At 42.9% G+C, this 27,210-nt stretch overlaps 1 protein-coding gene across 1 annotated transcript in view; it reads right to left on the minus strand.

Annotated features, from left to right (window-relative positions):
* Positions 1-27,210, minus strand: part of rod (kinetochore component rough deal) — a 471,351-nt gene that overhangs the window by 260,890 nt on the left and 183,251 nt on the right. Inside the window, exon 15 of the mRNA XM_080276726.1 lies at positions 18,011-18,348. Coding sequence (XP_080132852.1) covers positions 18,011-18,348 — 338 coding nt within the window. The remainder of the gene's footprint in view (positions 1-18,010; positions 18,349-27,210) is intronic.

Genomic DNA, 27,210 nt, shown 5'->3' on the forward strand with positions numbered 1-27,210 from the left:
AGGAATTGTTGAACATAGAGGATGGAAGTAATGCAAGTATAAGTGGCTGGGGAATGGCTGGGAGAAGGAGGGAGGTGAGAAGACAGGAAGAAATCAGTAGGATAGAAGTTGTGGAAGCAATGAAGAAAGTTAAATCGGGGAAAGCCCCAGGAATTGATGGAGTGTGTGGTGAAATGCTGAAGCATGGGGGAGAGATAGTAGTAGAATGGATGTGGAAGATGTGCAGATTGGCCTGGGAGGAAGGTAGAGTCCCGGAGGATTGGAAGTCAGGTATAATTATTCCCTTGTACAAAGTTTCGTTTTCGTTTTCGTTTTTAAAGGCTCCAACATGCTTGCATGTGTCGGCCTTGGTCACCTAATGGCGGCTCTCCATGCTGCACGATCCATTGCAGCCTCCCTGTTCAGTCCCTTAACCCTAAGGTCACACTTAATGACCTCATTCCATGTCTTTCTCGGTCTACCCCTCATAACCCCACCCCCAATATTAACACTTCTCACCTCCCTCACCCAACTATCATCCCCCATCCTCTCCACATGTCCAAACCACCTCAATCTACCTCTCCTCATCACAACACCAATACACTCCAGTCCCATCCTACCTCTCAACTCTTCCATTGTAAACCCAGCCCCTCCAGGCCTTGGACGCAGGGACGCACTGCACATCCACCTAATCATTGTCATTTCTGTACGTCTGAGCCGGCGAATGTCTTTCTCCTTCACTGCCCAGGTCTCACTGCCATACAGCATTACACTCCTAACACACGCTGCATACAAAGACCCCTTAGCACGTAGGGAGAGCCCCCTCAATGTCAGGAGAGGCAAGAGCTCCCTGAACTTCTTCCAACCACTTCTCACCCTAGCCACAGAGCTAGCTCCAGCCCCACCTCCAGCACACAACATGTCTCCTAAATAACAAAACTCTTCCACACACTCAAGAGATTCACCAGCAAGTTCAATTCTTTCACATCTGACGATCTCCACCTGCTCACCCCGGCACACCGTACACATAAAATCAGCATTATCTCACAGTCTACCTCTGATACCACTACATCTCTTATGCACCCATTTATCACACACACCGCACAAGATGGAATTACTTCCCACGCCCTTGTGGCAAACTGCACATGGCCACTCTCCCTCGTCTTTGACAGTACCGCCACCAACCCTAGATATCATCACTTTTGTTTTATCTGCATTTACCCTTAAACCCTTTTGCCCCATACCATCTCTCCACTTCCTAAACCGTTCCTCCGCCTCCCTTTCATTCTCTGCAATCAACACCAAATCATCAGCATACAACAACTCCCACGGGAGTCCGTTTCTAAAGTCACGTGAAAGGGCTTCAAGTACCATGATAAACAACATGGGACTCAAGACTGACCCCTGATGCACACCAACATTCACGGAAAACTCATCACTCAAATCTCCATTCACTCTCACCTGGGTGTGAGCACCCACATACATGGCCATAACCACCCTAACCAGCCACTCCTCCAAGCCAAGCTTTCTCATTGCCCACTTCACCACCTCTCTAGGGACTCTGTCAAAGGCCTTTTCCAAATCAACAAAAACAAAATAAAGATCCCTTCTCCTACCAATATATTTTTCCTGAAGCTGTCGAACAATGAATATGGCATCAGTGGTCCCCCTACCTGGCATAAACCCAAACTGCATCTCATCAATATTCACTCTTTCTCTAATCATACCTTCTAAAACTCTCTCCATTACCTTCATTATCTGATCTAAAAGCTTTATACCTCTATAATTCCCTCTTTCCAGGGCATCACCCTTCCCTTTATACACATTTACAATTACACTCTTCAGCCAATCATCTGGGACAACACACTCATAAATAATCCTATTTATCAGGTCAGTGACTAAACTCACCCCTATATCGCCTGAGGCCTTCAACATTTCGGCAGTCAACCCAGACACACCTGCTGCCTTCCCCACCCTCATCCTGCCTATTGCCTCACTCACAGTAGCAGTATCAATCAAAGGCCAAGGGTCAGACACTGGATCTGCTGGATCCAAACCTTCCCTGTCCCAGTCAAACTCCTCATTCAACAACCGGTTATAATGCTCTCTCCATGCATCTTTAATATCCTCGCTGTTCACCACTACCCTTCCTTCATCATTCTTCACACACTGCTCACCTATGATATCCCGATTATCCCTCTTCACCTGACCTGCCACCCTAAATATATTTTTCCTTTCCCCATGATTTAGGTTATCAAGTAATTGTCTCTGTGACTCAGACTTTGCCCTGTATACCTCTCTCCTAGCCCTACACTTGGCAGCCAAATATTCCTCTTTGCTACCACCCTTCTTCCATTCCCAGAAAAGCCTTCTTTTCTCCTTAATTGCAGCTTCTACACCCTCATCCCACCACCAAGTTACTTTATGTCTTGGTGGTCCTCTTGTCCAGCCGCATGTTACATCAGTAACTCTCAAGAAATTGTTCTTGAGGGCTCTGTACTGTTCATTAACCCCTACACCGCGGGCTTGTTTACCAATTACTTGCGTGTCCCGCGGGGTTATTTGGGCTCCGACAGACTCTCAAAAAATATTTGCTAAAAATCAGTTATTAGTCCTAGAATAATAAAATTATATATGCTTATAGCACATACCTTCAGCTTTCTCCTGGAATGATTGTTGAGCCTTCGTCAGTTTCCGTAGGACTTGTGGAGACCTCTGAAGTAGGGTAGCTAAGTCTCCACTTTACACTTCCCGACAACCCGTTATATGATTACCACAGCCAGATACAAACACTATAAACACTATTCTACCATTTTCAAGTAGTTTGGGATCCATACTAAAAAAAAAAACAGTGTGAAAGCAATGGAAATTACGAGCGCGTCTGATCGCCGCACTTGCCCTAGTTCGCTCTAGGCACTCTGTCATTTATTATTCATAAAACCCCTCACACTTTATATTTCTATTACTATATCACACTTATATATATCTGGAGTCTTTCTCCATAAGTTTCATTCAGTCGTATTATTTTATTGTCACTGAAGTCATTCTATTTTTCAGTCAGTAAAATACGTAGAGAGCCACGGATTCACTCTCACTGTTATAACATAAATTATTTGTACTCATATTCTTATATTACTAATTACTTACATTACTATTTACATTTTCTATTCTATTTTCAATATTTACCCTTCTATTTTACTTACAATATGTTATTCACTGTCACTTTCAGTAAGATGAAACTATAGTACACTGTTCAATCATATGAACTGAACATCCATTGCTTTCACCTGCTATTTACACATTATTTACACATTATTTCCAAATAATTCTGCTTCCACACTTGCACTGTTAGAACTGCTTCTGGCTGTGATAATCGAAGAAGCAGGTTACACAGAGGGGAACCTGGCATTCAGCGCACTGCCAAGAGGTGCGTTTATGCTCAGGTGTGCGGCGTGTGGTATGCGCACATACCTGACACCTGCGAATCGCAGCCTTCCTTTTCCCTGTGGCAGGCATTAGCTCAAGTCTGTGCCGATCCATATACGCTCTCTGCTCAAGTCGGTCGGGAAGTGTAACTGGATGGCGCCTTGGAGTTGCTGCTTGCACCTTACCATATTTTTCCAGCAGCTGCTGGACACAAGTCCTGGCGAACAACCTCAGGGAGAAGGACTTGGGTGGCTTTACCTTCATCTTGTACAGGATGAAGGCGTTCAGCATTGTCATATCTATGAGATGCAGAAAAACTTTCCTGTACCACCTAGTATTCTTCCTGAGGCAGTCGATCTCACCAATCATCATGTCGGACTTGTCCACCAGCCGCATGTTTATATTATAGTCCAACACAGCATCAGGTTTCATCACAGGTTCGCCTGTCCTACGGTCGACCTTCCCACTGTCTCTCATCTCCCCCTTATGTACGGTGGTGAGCATGTGCACGACTCTCTTGTCATGCCACCGTATTGCCAGCATCTTCTCAGACTTGCGTAGGTGCACGTCTCCTCGCTGCGAGTTTCCTGCCTCTGGGAATTTGGGGAAGTTGGCACGATTACTTTTGACAGTGCCGCAGGAGCCAATGCCGTGCTCAGAAAGGTATTTGGCAAGTTTCGGTGCTGTATAGTAGTTGTCTGTATACAGCACATGATTCCCACCAAAATACTTTTCTAGGAGCACTTTCACTACACAGCCTGAGAAGCCAAGGGGGTGTGTTTTATCAAGATCGACAGTGCTGGCTGAATATATGACGAAGTCAAGGATGTACCCCGTCTTACAGTCGCACAGTACAAAGAACTTAATTCCAAAGCGATGGCGTTTGCTTGGAATGTACTGGACAAACCGAAGACGTCCTCTGAACAGAACCAAGGACTCATCAATGACAACCTTCTGAAATGGGTGGAAGAATGACATGAACTTATCCTTCATTCTGTTCAGAATCTCCCGGATCTTCCAGAGTGGGTCGGTTTGGGAAGGTACATCATTATCGGCAAAGTGCAGGTTTCCCATGATGTTCCGGAAGCGATCTCTGGCCATGTACTTGTTGAAGGTCGGTGAGGGTAGTAAGGGGTCCATGGACCAGTATTCTTCCAACTCATGCTTCTTGGAGTGTGGCATAAGAAGCATGAGGGCAAAGAACACATACAGCTCCTGCACTCCCAGCATGGTCCACTGTTGCATCTTGGCTGCACCTGTACCACTAGCAGCACGTTGTGATTCGAACCTGTTAGTCTCATCACATATGTGCTGCATGACTTCGTCATCTAGGAAGGCCAAAAGGTAGTCGACACACTCAGCATTTTCGTCCATAGTGAAGGCAGGCTGAACTCCTGACGAGCTCTCATCGAAAACCAGGTTTTCGGGGACAAAATCTGACCCTTCCGTCCACGCGACGGCGTCCAGGATTCCCTGGCGTGGCGGTGGAGGGATGGTGGTGGTGGTGGTGGTGGTGGAGGTTGGCTGAGAGGGAGGCTTATCACGGTCAAGGTCACTCGCACTGACCCTAGGTTGCCGTACAGCACTAGCAGCCCTTACCCTACTAGCTACACTACTTCTCACTCTCTTAGATCTACCTCTACCTCTACGGCCGGCCTTCACTGTTGATGCTGGTGGTGACTCCGACGACGAAGACTCCGGAGATAACTCAGCCGACGATGATGATGAGATGAGTAAAGCGGGGCTTGGGGAACGGGGAGGTGAATGATCTCGTGACTCATGGCGGGCTGGGTCACGTGGGGGCATTGTTCTGGGGCTAACACGCCGCCTTTTCACTCCCTTCCCAAATTCTTTTCCTTCCTGCACTAAAGGCTCCTTTCCCTTGGAGCTACACACAGATTCACTGGTAGGAGCACTTGTTGTCGCTGTTTCTGGCGCGATAAGTTCACCCGGCTCATCACACGATTCACCGGAATCGTCAAAATCGCTGTCCATTATTATCATCGACAATTCAGCAAGTTCTCGTGCCACTGCAGAGTCACTGAGGCCTTTCCTGCTTGCCTCAACACTTTTCTTGGGGGTAGAGGTCACGGGGCCCTTTGCAATGGGCGCAGAAGCGGCAGGAATGGCGGGGCGCGAGTGCGACATGTTGTCTCTGCAGTGGAGGACAAGGAACTAAATGCCGCGGCTTATCTGAGAAGGGAAGGGTTGACAATGACACTTTAGGCTGACTGCTGCTAACTTACAGGCTAATTTTTTATAGGTAGAAAATCTCGGCAATAAATAAAGAAATAGGTACTTCCAGGTGAATGTAAATGTCAATTAGGATTCTCCCTTCCTTTCTGATATATATTTTTATTACAGACATCGATTACAAGGCATAAATCAAAGGGGAAATTACCATGGTAATGTAGCGAATGAATGCACGTGAGGTTTTGTCAGGTGATAATTGGGCAATTTCAGGAGTATAACACTATCACTTACCTGTTTTTTTTTTGGTATATATTATTGGGTAAAAATATTGGGCATAGGGCTTATTCAATGGATGAAATCTGTGGAAAAAGAAGAGGGAAATTTCCGTAGCACAGCGCGGCGTGAGAGGTGAGAGGAGAGGGTAATGGAGGGCAAGTAGGGGGTAAATTATCTGAGAAGGGAAGGGTTGACAATGACACTTTAGGCTTACTGCTGCTAACTTACATGCTAATTTTTTATAGGTAGAAAATCTCGGCAATAAATATAGAAATAGATAGTTCCAGGTGACTGTAAATGTCAATTAGGATTCTCCCTTCCTTTCTGATATATATTTTTATTACAGACATCGATTACAAGGCATAAATCAAAGGGGAAATTACCGTGGTAATGTAGCGAATGAATGCACGTGAGGTGTTGTCAGGTGATAATTAGGCAATTTCTGGAGTATAACACTATCACTTACCTGTTTTTTTTTGGTATATATTATTGGGTAAAAATATAGGGCATAGGCCTGATTTCAATGGATGAAATCTGTGGAAAGAGAAGGGGGAAATTTCCGTAGCGCAGCGCGGCGTGGGAGGTGAGAGGAGAGGGTAATGGAGGGCAGGTAGGGAGGGGAGTCAGGAAGGGGTTAAAATAGCTAAAATGTCAACAATGGATGGGAGTACAGATGAGATTTGGAGTGCTGACTAGTGTTGGACATTGGCAGTACTGATATATGATACAAGCCACCACTTGAGAGCCCGGGATAATTCAAAATAACACAGAATCACAAAAGTGACGCCCCGCGGTATGATCCATTGTAGCCGAGCGTCACGAAAGTGACGCCCCGCGGTTAAGGGGTTAACGCCTCTGTCTACAGCTCCCTGTTCAGCCACCACTCTCCTCAACTCGCTATAGAAGGCATCCCTTACTACTTGGTTTTTCATCTTCCATATTTTCCTCCTAGGTACATAAGTCCTCTTTTTCATCATTTGTTCTTTAAGCACCATATCACAAATCAATAGTTTGTGCTGCTGCACACACTCCTCACTTCCTATAACTTTAACATCCCTCACTAACCTACTATCGGCCCTCCTAACCAGAAAATAATCTATCTGACTGCTATTTCCCCCAGACTCATACGTAATTAACCTACTGTCTCTTTTCCTAAAATATGTGTTGCACACAATCATGTCCGTTGCCTCCCCAAACTCGAGTATCCTTTCCCCTTCTGCATTCCTTAGACCATATGCACATCCCCCATGCACTCCTTCATAACCTTGGGCTGCTTCACCTACATGACCATTTAAGTCCCCTCCCAAAATCACTATCTCATCATCCCGCATACCACCCACTACACGTATTAAATCATCCCAAAATCTATCTTTCTCTGATTCATCCAATCCTGCCTGGAGCATATGCCGATATAATCACAGCTATCTTTCTTCCCAACAGAATTTTCACAACCAATATCCTATCGCTTACTCTCAAAACATTCATAACATATTCCACCCATTTCTCCGCAACCATCACACCAACACCTCCATATCCGTCTGTCCTCCCCTGCCAAAACAACTTATAGCAACAGTCCTTCCCAACAATCTTTCTGGCTGATCCATCCCTGTACCGGACTTCCTGCAAACACGCCACGTCCACCCACCTCCTACTGAATGCCTCAACGACTTCCCCTGCTCTCCCCCTTAAATTTCCCACATTCCATGAACCCACCCTCATCCCCATGGGTGATTTACTGTCCTCAGGCTTGCTTTGAAACCTTTTTTGTTTTGTCATCTTCAGTATTAATAAATGGGGACAGACACAGCACAGGTCCCACTCACCGCACAATCCCAGGTCCAGGCAATGGATCCGGGACCCCTAGCCCACCAGCTTACCAGTGGCTGTGGTAGTGGCCTCGGGGCACCCTGCCAGGACAGCTGCAGGGACACCCTCCAAGCGCGTCTTGGCACTGCAACTATCCTGCCATTATACACCCACTGATAGGGCAGCCTCCTGGGACGCTACTCCCAGGTTTGGGCCCCTCTCTATTGGGCAGAAGCGGCAGCCTGGGAACCGCAATGCCCTGTACCCTCTAGCACAGGCCCGAGCCCCATCTCGTCCTGGACCCATGATCTATGCCGACGGAACCCCCGCCACGCCTCCCCCCAGAAGTCCGCCACTAGGTAGCGGGGGCAAAGTTTTCTGGCCGCATGCCCTTGCTGGCGCCAACCCCTGTAACGTAGTGGGATACGTTGTGTGAAATGTAAAGTGCATGTGGTGTAGTGCATAGATAGTTAGAGGAAATGTTTGGGAGAGTATGCTGGTCTACTCTCCATGTTACTGTCACACTGAAAAGGTCAGCAAAGGGGGATGGTTAGATAGCTAGTGAAACAGGAGCTCCAGCTCTCCCTATCACCAGCATTCCCATTCCCCTCGGGAGTACTACCCTGTTCGGCCCGTGCTACGGCCTCCTCCTACAAAGGAAAAGGGGAAAAAGAAGTGTGTGGTAATCATAGGGGCATTTGTCTTCTTAGTATAATAGGAAAAGTGTATGGTAGGATACTTATAGACAGAGTTAGAGAAAGAACAGAGAAATTAGTTGGAGAAGAACAGGGAGGCTTTACGAACGGAAGAGGTTGTGTAGATCAGATATTCATTCTTAGATCTTTAGTGGAAAAGTTTCTAGAGAAGGGAAAGAAGTTGTATGCGGCTTTCATGGATTTGGAGAAAGCATATGACAGGGTGGATAGACAAGGATTGTGGAAAGTGTTAAGAATATATGGAGTAGATGTGAAGTTATTGAATGCTGTGAAGAGTATGTACGATGGTGCGAAGGCTGCAGTGCGTGTGGATGGTGAACTAAGTGAATTTTTCTCTTTGAAAATTGGTTTGAAACAAGGATGTGTCATGTCTCCATGGTTGTTCAATCTGTACATGGATGGGGTAATAAAAGAGGTACAAGGTAGGGTAGTGGATGTTGGAGTGGCCCTGGTGAGAGAGGATAGTGTTTGGAAACTCCCTGTACTGTTGTTTGCAGATGATACTGTATTGTTGAGTGAAGACGAAGGGGAGCTGCAAGGCTTGGTGGATGAGTTTGAGAGAGTGTGTAAGAAACGGAACCTAAAGGTGAATGTAGGGAAGAGTAAAGTGATGGTCTTTGAGAGAGGTGAAGTTAGTGAATGTACAGCGAGGTTAGATGGTGAGGAATTGGAAAATGTGAGTACGTTTAAGTATTTGGGTAGTGTGATGAGTAAGGATGGAGGTTTGGAGAGTGAAGTGCTTGAAAGGGTACAGCAGGGAAGAAAGGTTGCTGGTTCCTTGAAAGCAGTGATAAGAAACAGGGAAGTGAGCATGGAAGTGAAAAAGTTACTACATGACAGTATTGTGATACCAACTCTAACGTACGGAAGTGAAGCTTGGACATTGTTGGAAGGACACAAGTCAAGAGTGAGAGCAGTGGAAATGAGTTATTTAAGAGGAGCCTGTGGAGTCACGTGGAGAGACAGGCTGACGAATGAGGATATAAAGGAGTGCTGTGGTGTGGATGTGGATGTGATAAGAAGCATTATGAGGAACACACTGAGGTGGTTTGGCCATGTGGAGAGGATGGAGGGTGAAAGACTGACGAAGAGAGTGTATGTGAGTGAGGAGGAGGGGGGAAGAGGGAGGGGGAGGCCGAGGATGAGATGGAGGGATGGGGTGGAGAGGTATATGAGAGAGGGGGGTGTGAGTTGGGAGCAGGGCAGTGAAATGGCGGGGGACAGGGCGACTTGGAGGCAATTTGTTTGCGGCCACCCCAAACGGGATTGAGGCATCTGGCAATAGATAGATTGATAGATAGACTTTAATACCATTATGCTTTTTCAGTAACAATACTTTTGTGTTAAGATGAAAGTGTGTACAACAATAAAAGTGAAAACGGTAAGACCGACTTTCATTGCCCATAGTATAATAGAAAGCTTTTTTTTATGACACCACCATAAAGGCACATGTCCTTACTTACCTACTGACATATTTTAAGTCTCAATATCTTACAGCTGACCTACAATAACACATATTATGGGTAAAAGTACTGCTACTTTGTCGTCGATTGTTGTCTAACAAGAGTTGAAAGATGATGTTATTGAATTTTTTCATTTAAAATAACCACTAATTATCAGCGTCTGAGTATCATTACGGAAAAGTAGATGAATTAGGCTACATGAAAAAAAAAAACAAGAGCAGAATATCTTCACTGGTTGAAAAGTTATGTCATATTTAAAGTACACAAACTTTAACAGTGTTTTTTTTCTGTTTTCTTTTTTTGGCGCTTACCTGGTTTTCCCTCTAATGGCCTCATATGTGCTTTTAGTACTGCAAAATGACCACATACTTTAGTAAAGCAAATTTGGAAAAGAAAAGAGACAAAGGTAGAAAGCAGGATGATGATTTCTACCAAGAACTGGTTGAAATGGAGACTCACAATAAACTGGTGGAATGAGTACACAGACTAGAGATGGCTTTTTAGAATGAGATTGATGAAATTAAGAAAAAGATGCACTTGCAAAAGGAAGAAATAGAAAAATTAGGAAAGGAAGTCAACAAGAAAGACACAACCATTGATGAGCTGACAGTAGAATTGGGTTCACTTAGGAGAAAAATTAGTGAAATGGCAAATACAGTAGTAAACCACGTGAGTATTATGGAAGAGTTCAAAAATGATAAAATGATACAGAGACAATTAGGCAAGTAAGCAGTCTGATAGATCAGAGGAGTGATATTGAGGAGAAGATAACACAGGTGAATGAAGCTGTGCTAAGCTACAAAAATGATGTGAAAACCACATATGCTGAAATGGTGAAAGTAAAGAAAGCCTTAGAAACAAGGGTGGAAGAAAAAAGCATTAAAAAGGAAGTGAAAAGAATAATCCAAAACAATCCTAAATTAGTCAAGAGATTCAGCAGACATCAACAAATCTATAGTAATCACTGGTACAGAAGAGGAAGAAGTAAAAAACAAGATCTCAAGAGACAAAAAGGAGATGGCAAATGTAATGAGCATATTGAAAGAAGTATCAGAGGAAATCTGTAGTAAAGACATGGAGGAACACAAAAGGTTAGGGAAATACGAGAGAAGCAAGTCATGACCACTAAAGGTAACCTTCCAGAGTGTAAACACTGTGGAGGAGATAAAAAATGCAAAGAATCTCATGGAAAAAGAGGAGTTCAAAAATGTATGGATAAAAAGATGCCTAACACAAGAGGAACTGGAATTACTGAAAGAGAAGACGGAGGAAGCAAAAACAAATAATGAGGGAAGATCAGAGGAGGAGATGAATACATTTTTTTACAAGGTTATTGGATTGCAGGTACGAAAGTGGTAAACAAACATGAGGGAATAAAAAGGAGGAAGGTAGTAGAACCAAGTCATGACATGTATATAAACAAGATGATTAAGTTGATATACTCAAATGTGGATGGAATGGTATTTAAATTATTAGAGATGAATGATTATATCAGAGAAAATGAATCACATACAATATGCCTAAATGAAACAAAATTAACACCAAGGATATCAAATGACATCCTAAACTTACAGGAATACAATATATGGAGAAGAGATAGGAACTTAAAAAAAGGAGGAGGAATTATAATATTAACTAAGAAACATCTAAAAGTCAAAGAAATAGAACAAGATATACCTTCACAAGTAGAACTGATTGCAGTAGAGATCAATACATCTGAAGGGAAAGGAATTGCAGCCAATTTGTACATGCCACCCAGATCAAACGCATGGGAAAGAGGCGAATATGAGGACCTAATGGAGAGTACAAGTCAGAGTTTAAGAGCATTACTACATAGAATGGAACAGAAATCGGAAAGAATAATACTAACTGGATATTTTAATACAAATATAAATTGGAATACTCTAGATATAATAAGCCTAGAAACCTGTTGGGACCAAAAGCACCTGGATCTTGTGCAGGAGTTTTTCCTAACGTAACATGTAAGGGAAAGCACCAGAAAAAGAGGACTCGATGTACCCTCAATGCTAGAGCTTATATTTACAAGGCAAGGAAATGATATTGACAATTTAATATATCACCCTCCATTCGGCAAAAATTGATTGGGAAAAGGAGCTTAGAGGACAAGATTTAAATGCTATATATAAAAAATTCTGTGAACTTTATGAAATAAGATTCCAGAAGTACATTCCACAGCACAAAGAAGCAAAAAAGAAAATAAAGAAATGGTTCAATACAGAATGTAAAAAATTAAAAGAAGAAAAGAGATTTGTTGTGGAACAGATACAGAAGACACAACTGTGAAAGGGCATATAACAACTATAAACGGGGGAGAAACAATTATACAAGAATAAGGAGGGAAGCCCCAAAACAGTTTGAGTAGGATATCATAAATAAAAGCAGTGACCGGCCGAAGCTATTTTACAGCTACATCAGAAGCAAAACCAAAGTAAAAGATAAAATACAATCCATTATGAATGAGGGAATCACCTATAAACAAGAGAAGGATATTTGTGAAGCACTAAATAAGAATTTCCAATCAGTTTTTGCAGAAGAAAAAAATTTTGAGAGGGACTATGTGGAACAAGCATGCCCACACATACTACCAGATATACAAATATCAGATAAAGTAATACACGAGGAGTTAAGTAAATTAGACAAAGGAAAAGCAAATGGTCCTGATGAAATTTCATGTTGGGTGCTATGAGAATGTGCAAAGGAGTTAAGTAAACCATTATCTATAATTTTCAAGAAATCCTTAAGACAAGGTAAACTACCTGATATTTGAAGGAAAGCAAACATTGTTCCCTTATTCAAGAAAGGGAATAGACAAAATCCACTCAACTACCAACCAGTATCACTAACCAGTGTTGTATGCAAGGTATTAAAAAAGCTTAAAAGAAAAGCTTGGGTGAATCATCAAGAACACAATATGAAAACAGACAGACAGTTTGGTTTCAGAAAAGGAAAATCATGTGTTACTAATCTGTTGAGCTACTATGACAGAGTAACAGATACATTACAGGAAAGAGAAGGATGGGTGGACAGTATCTATTTAGATTTCAAGAAAGAATATGACAACCACCACACCAAAGACTTTTATGAAAACTGTACCATCAAGGAGGAATTCGAGACAAACTATATTATTGGATGCAAGATTTTCTCATAAAAAGAGAAATGAGAACAGTACTAAGGGGAAATTACTCATCATGGAGAGAGGTGACTAGCGGAGTTCCACAGGGCGCAGTGCTGGCACCAATCATGTTTTTAGTGTATATAAATTACATAGACAATAACACTGGAAATGAAAGCTATCTAAATATGTTTGCAGATGATGCAAAAATACAAAGAAGAATTACTAACACAGACTCTTGTAAAGAGCTACAAGAAGAATTAAAAAACTACATGAATGGAGCAATACATGGCAAATGGAATTCAATGTGGACAAGTGTCATCTAATCAAGTTTGGTGAAAGTGGAAAAAGACTTGATTGGGATTATAAGTTAGGAAATAAAACCCTACACACATCAGAAAGAGAGAAGGACCTAGGTGTGATTATCAGTAACAAACTATCTCCGGCTGACCACATCAGTGAGAAGGTACAGAACATGTATACACTGCTTGCAAATATGAGAATAGCATTCACATGCATAAATGAAGACAAGCTAAGAAAGATAATAACATCATACATCAGACCAACCCTGGAGTATGCATCAGTAGTCTGGAGTCCTCATCTCAAAAAACACATAGACAAGATTGAAAAAGTTCAAAGGGAAGCTACAAGATGGGTACCAAGCTTAAGGGATTTAGGCTACGAAGAAAGACTAAAAAAAATGAATCTCCCAACACTACAGGAGAGAAGGAAAAGAGGTGACATGATTATGCTATATAAATGCATATCAGGGAGGGAGAAAATAGACATAAATGATTACTTAACCTATGGGGATGCATCAGGAAGAGGACACCGCAAAAAACTGCATAAAAAGAGAGGTGATAAAGACGTAAGGAAATTTAGCTTCCCAAATAGATCAATTGATCAGTGGAATGCACTACCGAATGAAATAGTGTTTGCAAAAACAATTCACAAATTTAAGGATATGAACGATAAATATGGTTTAAAATACAGGACAGTACGAGCTTGACTCATTCCTGTAAAGATACAATTAGGTAAGAACACACACCGGTGATAAAAGATATAAAAGTGGAAGTACAGGAAGTGTATAAATAACTAGAAACTCAAGATGTAAGGAAATCCCCAGGACCTGATGGACTTTCTAATTGGGTACCGAAGGAGTGCAGAGAACAACTGGCAGATAAAATTCACAGCCTAATTGTGTGTTCTCTGGAAGAGGGGAAAATGCCACAGGAATGGAAAAGGGCAAATGTGGTACCAATTTAAAAGGGAGGAAACATGGAAGAACCGCTGAATTATAGACCAGTGTCTCTAACCAGCATGGTTGCAAAATTGTGTGAGAGAATCATGAAAGACAGATGAATAGAATATCTACAAGAGATGAACATTTTGGTTAAATGTCAGTTTGAATTCATAAGTGGAAAGTCACATGTTTCCAACCTGTTGAGCTTTTACTCAAGTGCAACTGACGTGGTACAGGAGAGAGATGGTTGGGTGGATCGTGTGTACTTAGAGAAGGCCTTCAACAAGGTACCTCATAAGAGACTAATGTGGAAACTACAGTAGAGTATATAGGAGGACTTAAGCGGAAACTCCTGGAATGGATGAAAGACTTTTTGAGAGACAGACAAATGAGAACAGTAATAAAGGATAGGACGTCTGGATGGGGGGAAGTAACAAGTGGAGTCCCTCAAGGCTCGGTGTTGGCACCAGTAATGTTACTGATTTACATAAATGACATGGTAGATGGAGTGAACAGTTATGCAAGTCTGTTTGCTGATGATGTAAAGATCTTGAGGAAGGTAGAGGTTGAGGAGGATCGTAAAATGCTGCAGGAGGATCTGGATAGGATACATGATTGGAGCCGGATGCGGGAAATGAAATTTAACATAAAGAAGTGTAAAATTCAGTATTGGAAATGGATAAAAGTACCAGGAGGCCATCACTGAATTATTTGTTGGGTAATGAATTAATCACAAAAATGTGAGAAGAGAAAGATTTGGGAGTGCTGGTCCAAGATAGACTGTCACCTGAAAAATATATTAACAAGATAGTTAGAGAGACGTATAAACTCTTGACTAACATAAGAGTAGCATTTCATTATATGGATGAGGAGATGAAAAAATTGATAGTGGCCATGATCCGCCCCAGGTTCGAATATGCAGTGGTAGTGTAGTCCCCACACAAAAAGAAAGATATAAACAAGATTGACAGAATACAAAGAACAGCAACCAAGATGGTCCCCAGTCTGGCAGATCTGTCATACAGAGAGAGGCTGGAAGAGCTAGATTTGCCTTCCTTAGAGGAAAGGAGAAAGAGGGGAGACATGATTGCACTGTTCAGGACCATGATGGCAGTAGATAAAATTGACCGAGAAGATCTGTTTGTATGGGATAAGAGAGCAACAAGAGGACACGGAATGAAATTGAAGAAGTCAAGCTGCTTGAAGGATATCAAGAAATACAGCTTCCCTTATAGAAGTATAGACCTGTGGAATAGCCTGGACAAAGAGATTGTCCAGTCTAAAAATTTAAACTAGTTTAAAGCTAAATTTGACTTCCTGAGAAACAGTGACGGGAACCCACAAGCATAGCACATTTGTGGAAGGGGAGGGAGTGATTAGAAATGTTCCGGTGATGAAAGATATGAAAGTGGAGGTACAGGAAGTGTATAAATTACTGGAAACTCAAGATGTAAGGAAAGCCCCAGGACCTGATGGAATTTCTAATTGGGTACTGAAGGAATGCAGAGAACAACTGGCAGATAAAATTCACAGCTTAATTGTATGCTCACTGGAAGAGGGGAAAGTGCCAAAAGAATGGAAGAGGGCAAATGTGGTACCAATTTACAAGGGAGGAAACAGGGAAGAACCCCTGAATTATAGACCAGTGTCTCTAACCAGCATGGTCGCAAAATTGTGTCAGAGAATCCTGAAAGACAGATGGATAAAATATCTGGAAGAGATGAATATTTTGGCTGAATGTCAGTTTCGATTCAGAAGTGGAAGGTCATGTGTTTCAAACTTGTTGAGCTTTTACTCAAGAGCGATTGATGTGGTACAGGAGAGAGATGGTTGGGTGGATTGTGTGTACTTAGACTTAGAGAAGGCCTTTGACAAGGTACCTCATAAGAGACTAATGTGGAAACTAGAATATATAGAAGGACTAAAGGGGAAACTTCTGGAATGGATGAGAGACGTTTTGAGAGACAGACAAATGAGGACAGTAATAATGGAAAAGATGTCTGGATGGAGGGAAGTAACAAGTGGAGTCCCTCAAGGCTCAGTGTTGGCGCCAGTAATGATCCTGATTTACGTAAATGATATGGTAGATGGAGTGAACAGTTATGCAAGTCTGTTTGCTGATGATGTAAAGATCCTGAGGAAGATAGAGGCTAAGGAGGATTGTAAAATACTGCAGGAGGATTTGGATAGGATACACAATTGGAGCCGGACGTGGGAAATGAAATTTAATGTAAAGAAATGTAAAATATTGGAAATGGGTAAAAGTACCAGGAGACCATCACTGAATTATTTTTTGGGTAATGAATTAATCACAAAAAGGAGAGAAGAGAAAGATTTGGGAGTGCTGGTCCAAGATAGTTTGTCACCAGAAAAGCACATTAACAAGATAGTTGGAGAGACTTACAAGCTCTTGACTAACATAAGAGTAGCATTTCATTATATGGATAAGGAAATGATGAAAAAATTGATAGTGGCCATGATCCGCCCCAGGTTAGAATATGCAGCGGTAGTGTGGTCCCCACACAAAAAGAAAGATATAAACAAGATTGAGAGAATACAAAGAACAGCAACCAAGATGGTCCCCAGTCTGACAGACCTGTCATACAGAGAGAGGCTGGAAAAACTGGATTTGCCTTCGTTAGAGGAAAGGAGAAAGCGGGGAGACATGATTGCGGTGTTCAGGACCATGGTGGGAGTAGATAAAATTGACAAAGAGGATCTGTTTGTATGGGATAAGAGAGCAACAACAGGACATGGAATGAAATTGAAAAAGTCAAGCTGCTTGAAGGATATCAAGAAATATAGCTTTCCTTACAGAAGTATAGACTTATGGAATAGCCTGGACAAAGAGATCGTCCAGTCTAAAAACTTAAACGAGTTTAAAGTTAAATTCGACTTATTGAGAAACAGCGACGGAAACCCACGAGCATAGTACATTCCGTGTATATCACAATTAGGTATATCAGGTAAATACTTAAATATTTGGAACGACTTAGACAAAGAGGTGGTGCATGAGAAAAACATTCATGTGTGTAAAGGTAGACTTAATAAATGTGGATATGGAGACAGGACAACACGAGCATTGCTCAATTCCTGTATACTACAAATTGGTAAATACAAATAGGTAAATACACACATTTAACCACAACAGCCATACAAAATCTCAAGCTTGACATCATCATTCCAGAACTCTGCAGAAAAATTCACTTCATCAAAATTGCCCTCCTCAGAGCAAAACAAGTTCACCTCCTAAATATGATGCTGTCATCACCTTCGACTGCTTCTATACCAACATAAAATACAACTCACAAAAAAAACACTACCCACTGTGCCCTTACCGTAATGCAGACCCTCAAATCAAAACACACACACATCTTGTGTACGTTACTTTCACAAACTATAAAATCCTTCAACATAACATCAAATTAACTGGGTGAAGAGGCTGGTTTTCTGCAGTACAGCAGGTTCACCTATGGATCAGCCCGAGGCCACAACAACATGAAAAGAATGGAATAAAAACTGATACCTGACAGCTTATAGAACTAATGGCAATAGTACAGTATTAGCAGAACATACAGTGGGACCAGAGGAAACTTGGATTAGTAATTAGTACTGATACTAATTTACTGAAGTCTGTCACTAACCAAGAAATCTCAACCACAAGCAACCAGGCATTAAGTCACTGGTCTGTTCTTCCCTTGAAGTTTCTCTTAAAGACTACTATATAAAACATGTTTGGTAAAGAGCTTATAAAACTTCCAACATAATTACTTACTGGCACATACGGATGGCTTCATCAAATCTACTATTCTTGGCGGATAGGGATGCCAGGAGTGACAAAAGGTGACCTCGACTAACATTTAAAAGCTTGGCCAGTCTCTGTAGATGGTCCAATCCATCCCATACACTCCTAGCTGGGCTCTGGTCTGGCTCAGACTGACGAACACACAACAGGCTGCTTTTGGTGCCTTTCTCTTGTTCCCTTGGTGAAGTTGGCTTTTCTCCAGCTAGAATTGAACTATTGTACCACTTTCTTACATATTCCCAAAGTACAGTGTTGCATTTCTCTTTGGACTGAAGCTCCTGTATTGTAGGATATAAGTTGTAATGAACCTGAAAAGGAAAAAACATTAAAGACATACAGATGAGTATTACACACTGTTTGGTAGTAAATCACTTACAACATTAATGTACAATAGTTTGATACCATGCTTTTATGGTGGTAGGTGGGGGCACTCACCATCCACTCACTCAATGTAGTGCTGCTTTGGGTGTCCCCTCTGCCCTTTCCTCTCTTCCTTCCTCCCTCTTCTGTCTTTCCTTCATTCTTTCCTCTTCCTTCTGCCTACTGGTGACTTTACACTCCCCCTTCTGTCTTTCTTTCCTCTTCCTTCTGCCTATGGGTGACTCTATGCTATGTGACAAGCCAAGTGGTTTCCTGCACACCAGGAAGCCATTAACTATGCTGGGTGGTAGCCATACAACCAAATTAGGGTGCCTGGTGGTTTAGTGGGTAATTATGGAGCTCCAGTTGGATTGAGCCTGTGTAAGTTTATATCCAAGGGATGGTTGGGGTTTATTGCTCCCATAATGACACTTAGGGATGAGTGAGGCTGGTCACTCTTATCTTAAATGTCAGCACCAACTTACCTAGCACTGGGCTCCTATGCTCCTCATGAGACAACACAGGATTGGATGATTGATGGATGGAAGGATACCGTGCTTCAAGAAAACAAACTGGACCATTATGTCAAAGTGGAAGACTAAATACTACCATAGGTCAAACACAGTACTAAGTTCGACCATTGAAAAATTCCTCCAAGGCTCTCTCATCACTCAAAACTATGCCTTGAAACAGCTGCAAGCTGCCTGCCCTCAAGTTCAGCACTCCACTCCAGTTTCCTCACCTGTGGTTGATTGTTATATATCTACCTATCTATCTATAGCCAGATACCATAATCCCGCAAGGGTTAGCTACAAACAGATTAGTTCCATGCCGCCCTGTCCCCAGTCACTTCAATGCCCTCCCCCAACTTACACTCCCCGATCATATATACCTCTCCACTTCATCCTACCACCTCATTTTCAGTCTCCTCCCGTTTCTCACCCCCCTCCATCTCACTCACATACACTCTCCTCATTCATTTTTTGCTCTCCATTCTTTCCACATGGCCAAACCACCTCAATGTATTTCTCCTAATGCTTTTTATCACATCCCCTTCACAATGCTCCTGCACTTCCTCATTTGTCCATCTGTCTCTCTTTGTAACTCCACATTCTCCTCTTAAATAACTCATTTTCACTGCTCTCACTATTAACTAGCTTTTCCAACAAAGTCCAAGCTTTGCCTCAAAATGTTAAAGTGGGTATCTCAATACTATCATGCTTCAACTTTTTTTACTTCCATGCTCACTTCCCAGTTTCTTATCACTGGTTTCAATGAACCAGCAACTTCTCTTCCCTGTTGTACCCTTTTAAGCACTTCATCCTCTAAACTTCCATCCTTACTCATCACACTACCCAAGTACTTCAATGCACTTACATTTCCTATTTCCTCACCATCCAGGCTTGTGCATTCAGTGATTTCATTTCTCTTGACGACCACCAATTTACTCTTCCCTGCATTCTTCTTTAGATTCCATTTCTTACATACTCTCCCAAACTTATTCACCAAGCCCTGCAGTTCTCCTTCATCCTCACTTAACAATACAGAATCATTTGCAAACAAGAGAACAGGAAATTTCCAAATGCTGCCCTCTCTCATTAGGATCACTCCAACATCCACTGCTTTATCTTGTGTGTGTCTTATAACTCCATCCATATACAAATCCCAGTTTCAATCCAACATTCAGACAGAAAAATTAACTCAGTTCACTATCCACACACACCACAGGCCTAGTGCCCTCATACATACGCTTCATGGCATTCAACAGCTTCCCACTTACTCCACACACTTTTAATTTTTTCACATTCTTTATTTATCCACTCCATCATATGCTTCCTCCAAATCCATGAAGGTCACATACAACCTCTTTCCCTTCTCTAGAAACTTTTCTACTAAACTCCTTATGATGAATATTTGGTCTGCACAGCCTCTTTCCTTCATGAAACTTCCTTCTTGTTCTGTAACTTCTCAATTATTTCCTTAACTCTGTCAATAAGTATCCTACCATATACTTTTCCTATTACACTTAGAAGACAAATGTCCCTATGACTGGAACACACCTCTTTTTCCCATTTTCCTTTGTACAGAGGAATAATTGTACCTGACATCCATATTGTTATATGCTCCCACAAAAAACTTTCAACTGGATCTTGTGCAGTGTTTGTGATAAGCGGGTGCATCCGAGATGTGGGGGTATTAGCGGTACACTGTAAAATAATGTTGATTTTGTGTGTGTGGATGCAGGAGAGAGCATGTAGAGAGTGTCAAGAACAAAAGGATTGAGAGTTTGTCGAGGATTTTATTATTTAGGGTACATGTTATGGGACTGGAGCTCTGTGGCTAGGGTAAGGAGTGCTTGAAATATGTTCTGAGAGCTGTTTCCTCACCTGACATTGAAAGGGCTCTCCCTCCATGCTATGGGATCTTTCTATGCAGCATTACTTAGGTGTGTAATGCCGTATGGTAGTGAGAGCTGGGCAGTAAAGGAAGAGGATATTTGCATGCTCAAACATAGAGAAATGACAATGATCAGATGGATGTGTAGTGTGTCCTTGAATGCAGGGCCTGGGGGGCTAGGACTGTTACTGAAGTTGAAAGGAAGCATGAGACTGTAATGTACTGGTACTGTGATGAGGTAGGGCAGATTATGATGATTTGGCTATTTTGAGAGGACAAAAGAAGACGATATTGGGTGTGGAAGGTAAGAAGTGTGAACATCAACGGTAAGGTTGTGAGAAGCAGACCGAAAAAGACCTGGGATGAAGTCACAAAGTGTGACCTCATGGATAAGGGACTGACCAGGGAGGCTGCCAGAGATCACGTAGCGTGAAGAGTCACCATTAGGTGACCAAAACCAAGGTATGCAAGCATGATAGAGCCTTTATAAAGGATACAACAAGATGCAATATAACCACCACTCAATTAATAAAGATAAAAGGACTAAAGCATATTTGGTCTAACATGAAAAAGATCCCTTCAGCTCAGTTGATGGCCAAGTGTTACCAGACTGAAGTGCTAACTGGATAGTAGCCAAGGAGAGTCATTTTTACATCATAACTAGGGCTCACTGAATTAAAGACAACTATGACTTTATATTCTAGTTTTGGGAGTTACACAATTCCATCAGGTGAAAACAAAACCATTATAGCTCTATGCTAATGCTTAACCCTCCCGCACACAATGACGCAATTCGAGTCCCATGGGTTTTTCCTGGTAAACGCACATTGATGTGAATTGGATGAAAAGTAGAAAAAAAATTGCCATAAATTAAGTTTTCAGCCAATTTGTGTCAAATTTTGGTGCGTTCTAGCATGCCTGTCTCACGTCCAAAGTAAATACTTGGCAACACTGTGACTGCTCTGATGAGACAATATGCAGCAATAAACCTCAGTACTTCATGACCAGCCAAGATGAAGGGTAGCGCTGTGTCAGTTGTCCCTTTAAATCCTCCATTTTCCCCCTCCCGCCCAAGGCAGAAATCATTATTGAAATATTGTTTTAGTATAGTGTTTTTTACTATACTGTGAAGTGACTGCGTCTCTGGAACATAGATATATTGTTTGTAATGCATTGGGACCCGTTATCAGCTGTTAGGCCTACGGACTGGAGTCGGGTTTGCCATAGCGGGGTTTGCCACTCTGCATCACCCTGCCCATAAATGATGTGAGTATTTTACCTATACCTGTATAGTGAAGCCAATACTTATATTGTGTGAAACATATAGTGCCTGGATTAGTGAAATAACTGAACTACCTTGGCAGGCATTACGTATGCCATAGAGTTATGCCGTAGTTGCTAAGGGAACAGGCAGTCATGTAAGCCACAGAGTCAGGAAGAGAATAATAAAGGAGGTTGGGATGGAATCATTGTGATAGTGTTTTATAATGCATATGGCTTAGCGTGAAATATACGTGTAATATAGTGCAGCGAGTGTTCGTCAAGAAACATTGTGAGCAATGACTGACATAGCGCAAACCTAGTGCAAGGATCAGAGACAACAAATACACCAAACAACCACAGACTTCAGTGAAAAGGTATTGTACCAATCTCAGACAGTGCTATACTGCGTATGGTTTAGTGTGAAATATACATATAAAATAGTGCAGTGGTGGTCACTGAGAAACATTGCCTGCATTGACTGACTCGGTGCAAACCTAGTGCAAGGATCAGAGACAAACAAATACACCAAACAACCACAGACTTCAATATAAAGGTATTGTACCAATCTAAGACGGTGCTATATTGCGTATGGGTTGGTGTGAAATATACATATGTCATGCAGTGAGAGTTTCTGGAGAAATCTATTGTGTGCATCCCATGTGTTACGCAATGTAGTACGAGGAGAGAACAAATACGCCACACAGCCATACACACACACACACACACACACACACTACATAACTCCTCATCTTCGAATCCTTCAAGGTCCTGCCAGCATCTCAACAACTCTGGAGGATGTGAGTTGTCCATTTTTTGTTGATTTGTTTATTGACCTATCTCTATATTTCTACATTTTTTTACACAAACAAGTACCAGTAATTATCTTTTACATATACACATATGAGATGGAAGAAAGTTCAGCTTCAGTATCAGTACCTAGCAATGAGACTCATGGTCATGTCGAGTTTCTGGGAGCACTATCAAAAAGCTTAAGATATTTTGTGTGCATACTTTGAGTAAAAAAATAAAGTAAAACCTAGCGGGCAAAAATATGTAACTGTGGCTGAGGCAAGGGAAGAGAGAGTTTTTGTCTCGTTTGCAGGGGAGGAGGAGTATTCTACCTTTGTCGTCCATTTAGGAGTAGACTGTTGCACCAGTCGAGCAGGGCAGTACTCCCAAGGTGGATGGAAAGCTGATGACACAGGAAGTTGGAGCTCCCATTTCATCAGCCCTTGGGACTCGCTGTTGACCATCCCCCTTTGCTGAACTTTTTCAGTGTCTCAGTAACACAGACAGTAGGCCAGCATGCTCTCCAATACAAGTTTCTCTAACTATTAACACCTAATTACGTGCACAGTACACACTACACTTCCTTGTCCAAAATTCAAAAACAAATCATGGTTTCTTCACACCACATAGCCTTGGAGTCCCCAGTGGAGGGGGATCATAAATGCCTCAACCTTCCGCTCCTCTCCCGGTGACAGCTCGAGCTGCCTAGAACCACTGTCTGACTCAATTCTTCTTCATTTCTGCCATATTTGAAGCATTTCCTCTAACTTTTTCTCTGTTGAGCACCACCTCTCCTCCTCTAAACCTCACCTTCTTTTCCTAACTGAGACTCAGCTGTCTGAGGCAACTGACAGCAAACCCTTTTATGTATCCTCCTTCTTTCTCTATACTCATTTCAAAGCCAAAGATGGCTGCTGTGTATATACAGTAATCCCTGTACTATCTGGATGCCCACTATCCGGACTCCCCACTCACCGGACATACTGGTCCCGGGACTTAGTAACCCCAAAACTGCCCCCAAAATGCAAAAAATTCCAAAAAAATCAAACTTTTCCCCCCCATAATTTGAACTCAGCACGCGCCACGGACCAGCTGTGTTTTGGTGCATACAGTAGTTCCGCCGACGTCCGCTGGAGCGCCCCTGCATCCTCCCCACTTCCTGCCCATCTTTTGTCGTGAGTGCACGCTTGTCGCCATGGCCGCCCATGTGCTCGCTTTTGTGGTGGTGCCCTACCTCCTGCAGGCTGTGCTATTCCTTTCCTGCCTCTTCTTTGTGTGCGTGATGATGGCCCCACCGCCCAAGAGGAGGAAGAGAGTGTTTCTGACTCTGGAGAAGAGAGAGATATTGGACAAGGTGGACGTGGGATGGTCAACCTCATGCATCCTCTGTGAATTCAACCTGGCCCGGTCTACATTGTTTGATATCATGAGATCCCGGGACAAACTCATGCAGTACACGGCTGACTTCTCATCGAAGAACAAACTCAACGTGGAGAGGAAGATGATGTTTACTCCCTGGCATGCAGAAATCGACCGCTCCACGCTGATTTGGTATCGTCAACAATGTGCTGCTGGTGTGCTGGTGTGTGGCACAGAGTTGAAGGCTGCTGCTGAGAAGTTCGCAAGGTTACATGATACCCTAGGCTTCAAAGCATCCGAGGGCTGACTCTTCACTTTCAAGTTAAGGCATGGACTTACCAACCGTAAGGCCCATGGCGAAGCTCTGGAGGCCAACGAGGAGGGAGTAGAGGAGTTTTGGCACAAGGTGAAGGGCTTGGTCGACAGGGAGGGCCTCACTCTCAGTCAAGTCTACAATGCTGACAAAACTGGTCTATTCTATCACTCTTTACCAAAGAACACTCTGGCCGAGGAGACGGAGACGCGTGTACCTGGCCACAAGCTCTGCAAGCAACGGTTATCTGCTTTGTGTTGTGCCAATGCTAACGGCATGCACTGGCTCAAGCCCGTTATTGTTGGCCGAGCAAAGCAGCCTCAGTGTCTTCATGCGGTGCTGGATGTCCCTCCTGTCGTTCAGTACCATTCTGTGAAGGCTTGGTTCACAGCCAAGAACTTCAAAGACTGGTTCCACCGCCATTTCATCAAGGAGGTCTTCCATTACCAGATGAAGAAACTGAGAATCCCGCGTGACCAAGTAAAGGCCCTCCTTCTCTTGGACAATGCACCTTTGGATCCGTATGACAAGGACTTGGTGGCTGAGAATGGCTGCATTAGGAGCATGTTTTTGCCATCTAACCAATGGACCAAGGAGTGATTGTGGCAATGAAGAGGCTGTACCATAGGAAGTTCCTGGACGAGGTGATGGTTGTTCTCGAGGACGAGGACGAGCGCAGGGAGGGACAGGACACGCGAGGCCAGCGGACTTTGGAAAAGCTTTGCCGCTACAACATCAAGTCTGCCATTTACAACTGGGCCAGTGCATGGAAGTCCCTGTCAAGATTCTAGAAGATGGTTGGTCTCATCTGCTTCTCGGAACCGATGTGGTGCACGATTTCTAGGTTCTGACGGGCGTGACTTTCATGCATGTCTTCGTGCGCATGGCGATGATGCTGATGTGGACGAAGTGTGTGAGTGGTTCGATGACGATGAGGGCGATCCTGGGTATCAGATCATGTCTAATATCGAGATCGTTTCTTCAGTTGCAGGTACAAGTAACCAGCTTGAAGATTCCGACGAGGAAAGTGACGATGATACAGACTCCTCTCAGCGTGCCACTACTCCAGCCATCCCCAAGCTGAGCGTACTCTGGGAGCATGTAGAGTTCGTTCTCGACTACTTGGAACACATGGACTGTGACAGGGAGATGGGGCCCTTGGGACTTGTGGAGGAAGTGCACGCTTTCAGGCAGCGCATCATTAATCACCAAAATCGTTGTTCCTTGCATCAATCAACGACTGAGTTTTTTCAGACCCGTGACCCCCCCACTGTGCCAAGCCCTGGCTCCACACCACTGCCTCCCCAAGACAGGCCTTCATCCTCTGAGCCACAGTCCAGCATATCAGGCAAGGTAGAGTCACCACTGGATGTGAGTTTGCGCCTGTCTTCAGAGTCGTCTGCAGTGAGTAGTCCATCACCACGTTCCAGCGACACGCCCCTAGGCCGCCTGCATCAGCTACTCTCAGACTCTGACAGTGGATAAACAGCATGAACTCGCCACTACACCACACGGGAATTTACAGTGTTGTGCAGTGAAAAGAACAGTGCGCAGTGTTAAGAAATTAGAATTCCAAGTGCAAAGACCAAAGTGCAGAGTGCAACACTGGTTTCATGCAGGTACAATGGAGCGCAAGTAAGAACACAGTGCGCAGTGTTAAGAAATTAGAATTCTGAGTGCAAAGACCTAAGTGCAGAGTGCAAAACTGATTTCATCAAGGTACAATGGAGCGCAAGTAAGAACACAGTGCGCAGTGTTAAGAAAAAATTCAGAGTGCAAATGACTAAGTTCAGTGCAAGACTCGATTACTGCAGACACCTTCTTACTGTCAGAGTCTGAGAGAAGGCGGGTTATTCATCGAGATGCCCCTGGACATGTTGTAAGTACCCAGAATGTTTCATATTGTACTGTTTTTTCCATACTTACTTCTAAAATCTTATTCTCTGGTTCCTTTGCATTTATTTCACTCTTTTATGTCCTATATTGGTGTGAACAGGGTTTTAGGTGCTAAATGTTCAGCTAGGAGTTATGTAGGTGTTTTTCTGAGTTGGGCTAAGTTAGGGTTTGTAAGTACCAGTCCAGGAGCCATGGACTTCTTGTAAGTACCCAGAATGTTTCATATTGTACTACAGTGTACAGTATTTTCCATACTTACCTCAAAAACCTCATTCTCGAGTTCCTTTGCAGTTATTTCACTCTTTTATCTCCCTTATTGGTGTGAACAGGGTTTAAATAGGTGCTATACATGTCTGGCATGGAGTTATGTAGGTGTTTTTCTGGGTTGGGCTAGGTTAAGGTCCAAGTGTTCCAGTCCAGGAGGCAGGGGCCCAATTTCCAGACATACCCACTTTCTAGACATGCCTTTGGCTCTATTACATCGGGTAGTGGTGGGATTACTGTATATGCAACAACTTATCTTGCTCTCGTGTTCCTGAACTCGATTCTTCTGAATTCTCTACACTCTGGCTTCGGCATTCCTGTCATTCTCTGACTAAATATATCTGCGCTGTTTATTTATCACCTAATTCTACTATTATAAATTCTTCGACTATCTTACTTCTACGATGGAACATATTCTATCCTCTTCCTCTTTCTCTGAAATCTCCATTCTAGGAGATTTCAATGTTCACCACCACCTTTAGCTCTCCTCTCCTTTCTCTGATCCACCTGGTGAACAAGCCTACATCTT

Source organism: Coenobita brevimanus, chromosome 66 (genome assembly GCF_032717465.1).
Source record: "Coenobita brevimanus isolate Jiangsu-jjx chromosome 66, ASM3271746v2, whole genome shotgun sequence".
NCBI classification, from domain to species: domain Eukaryota; kingdom Metazoa; phylum Arthropoda; class Malacostraca; order Decapoda; family Coenobitidae; genus Coenobita; species Coenobita brevimanus.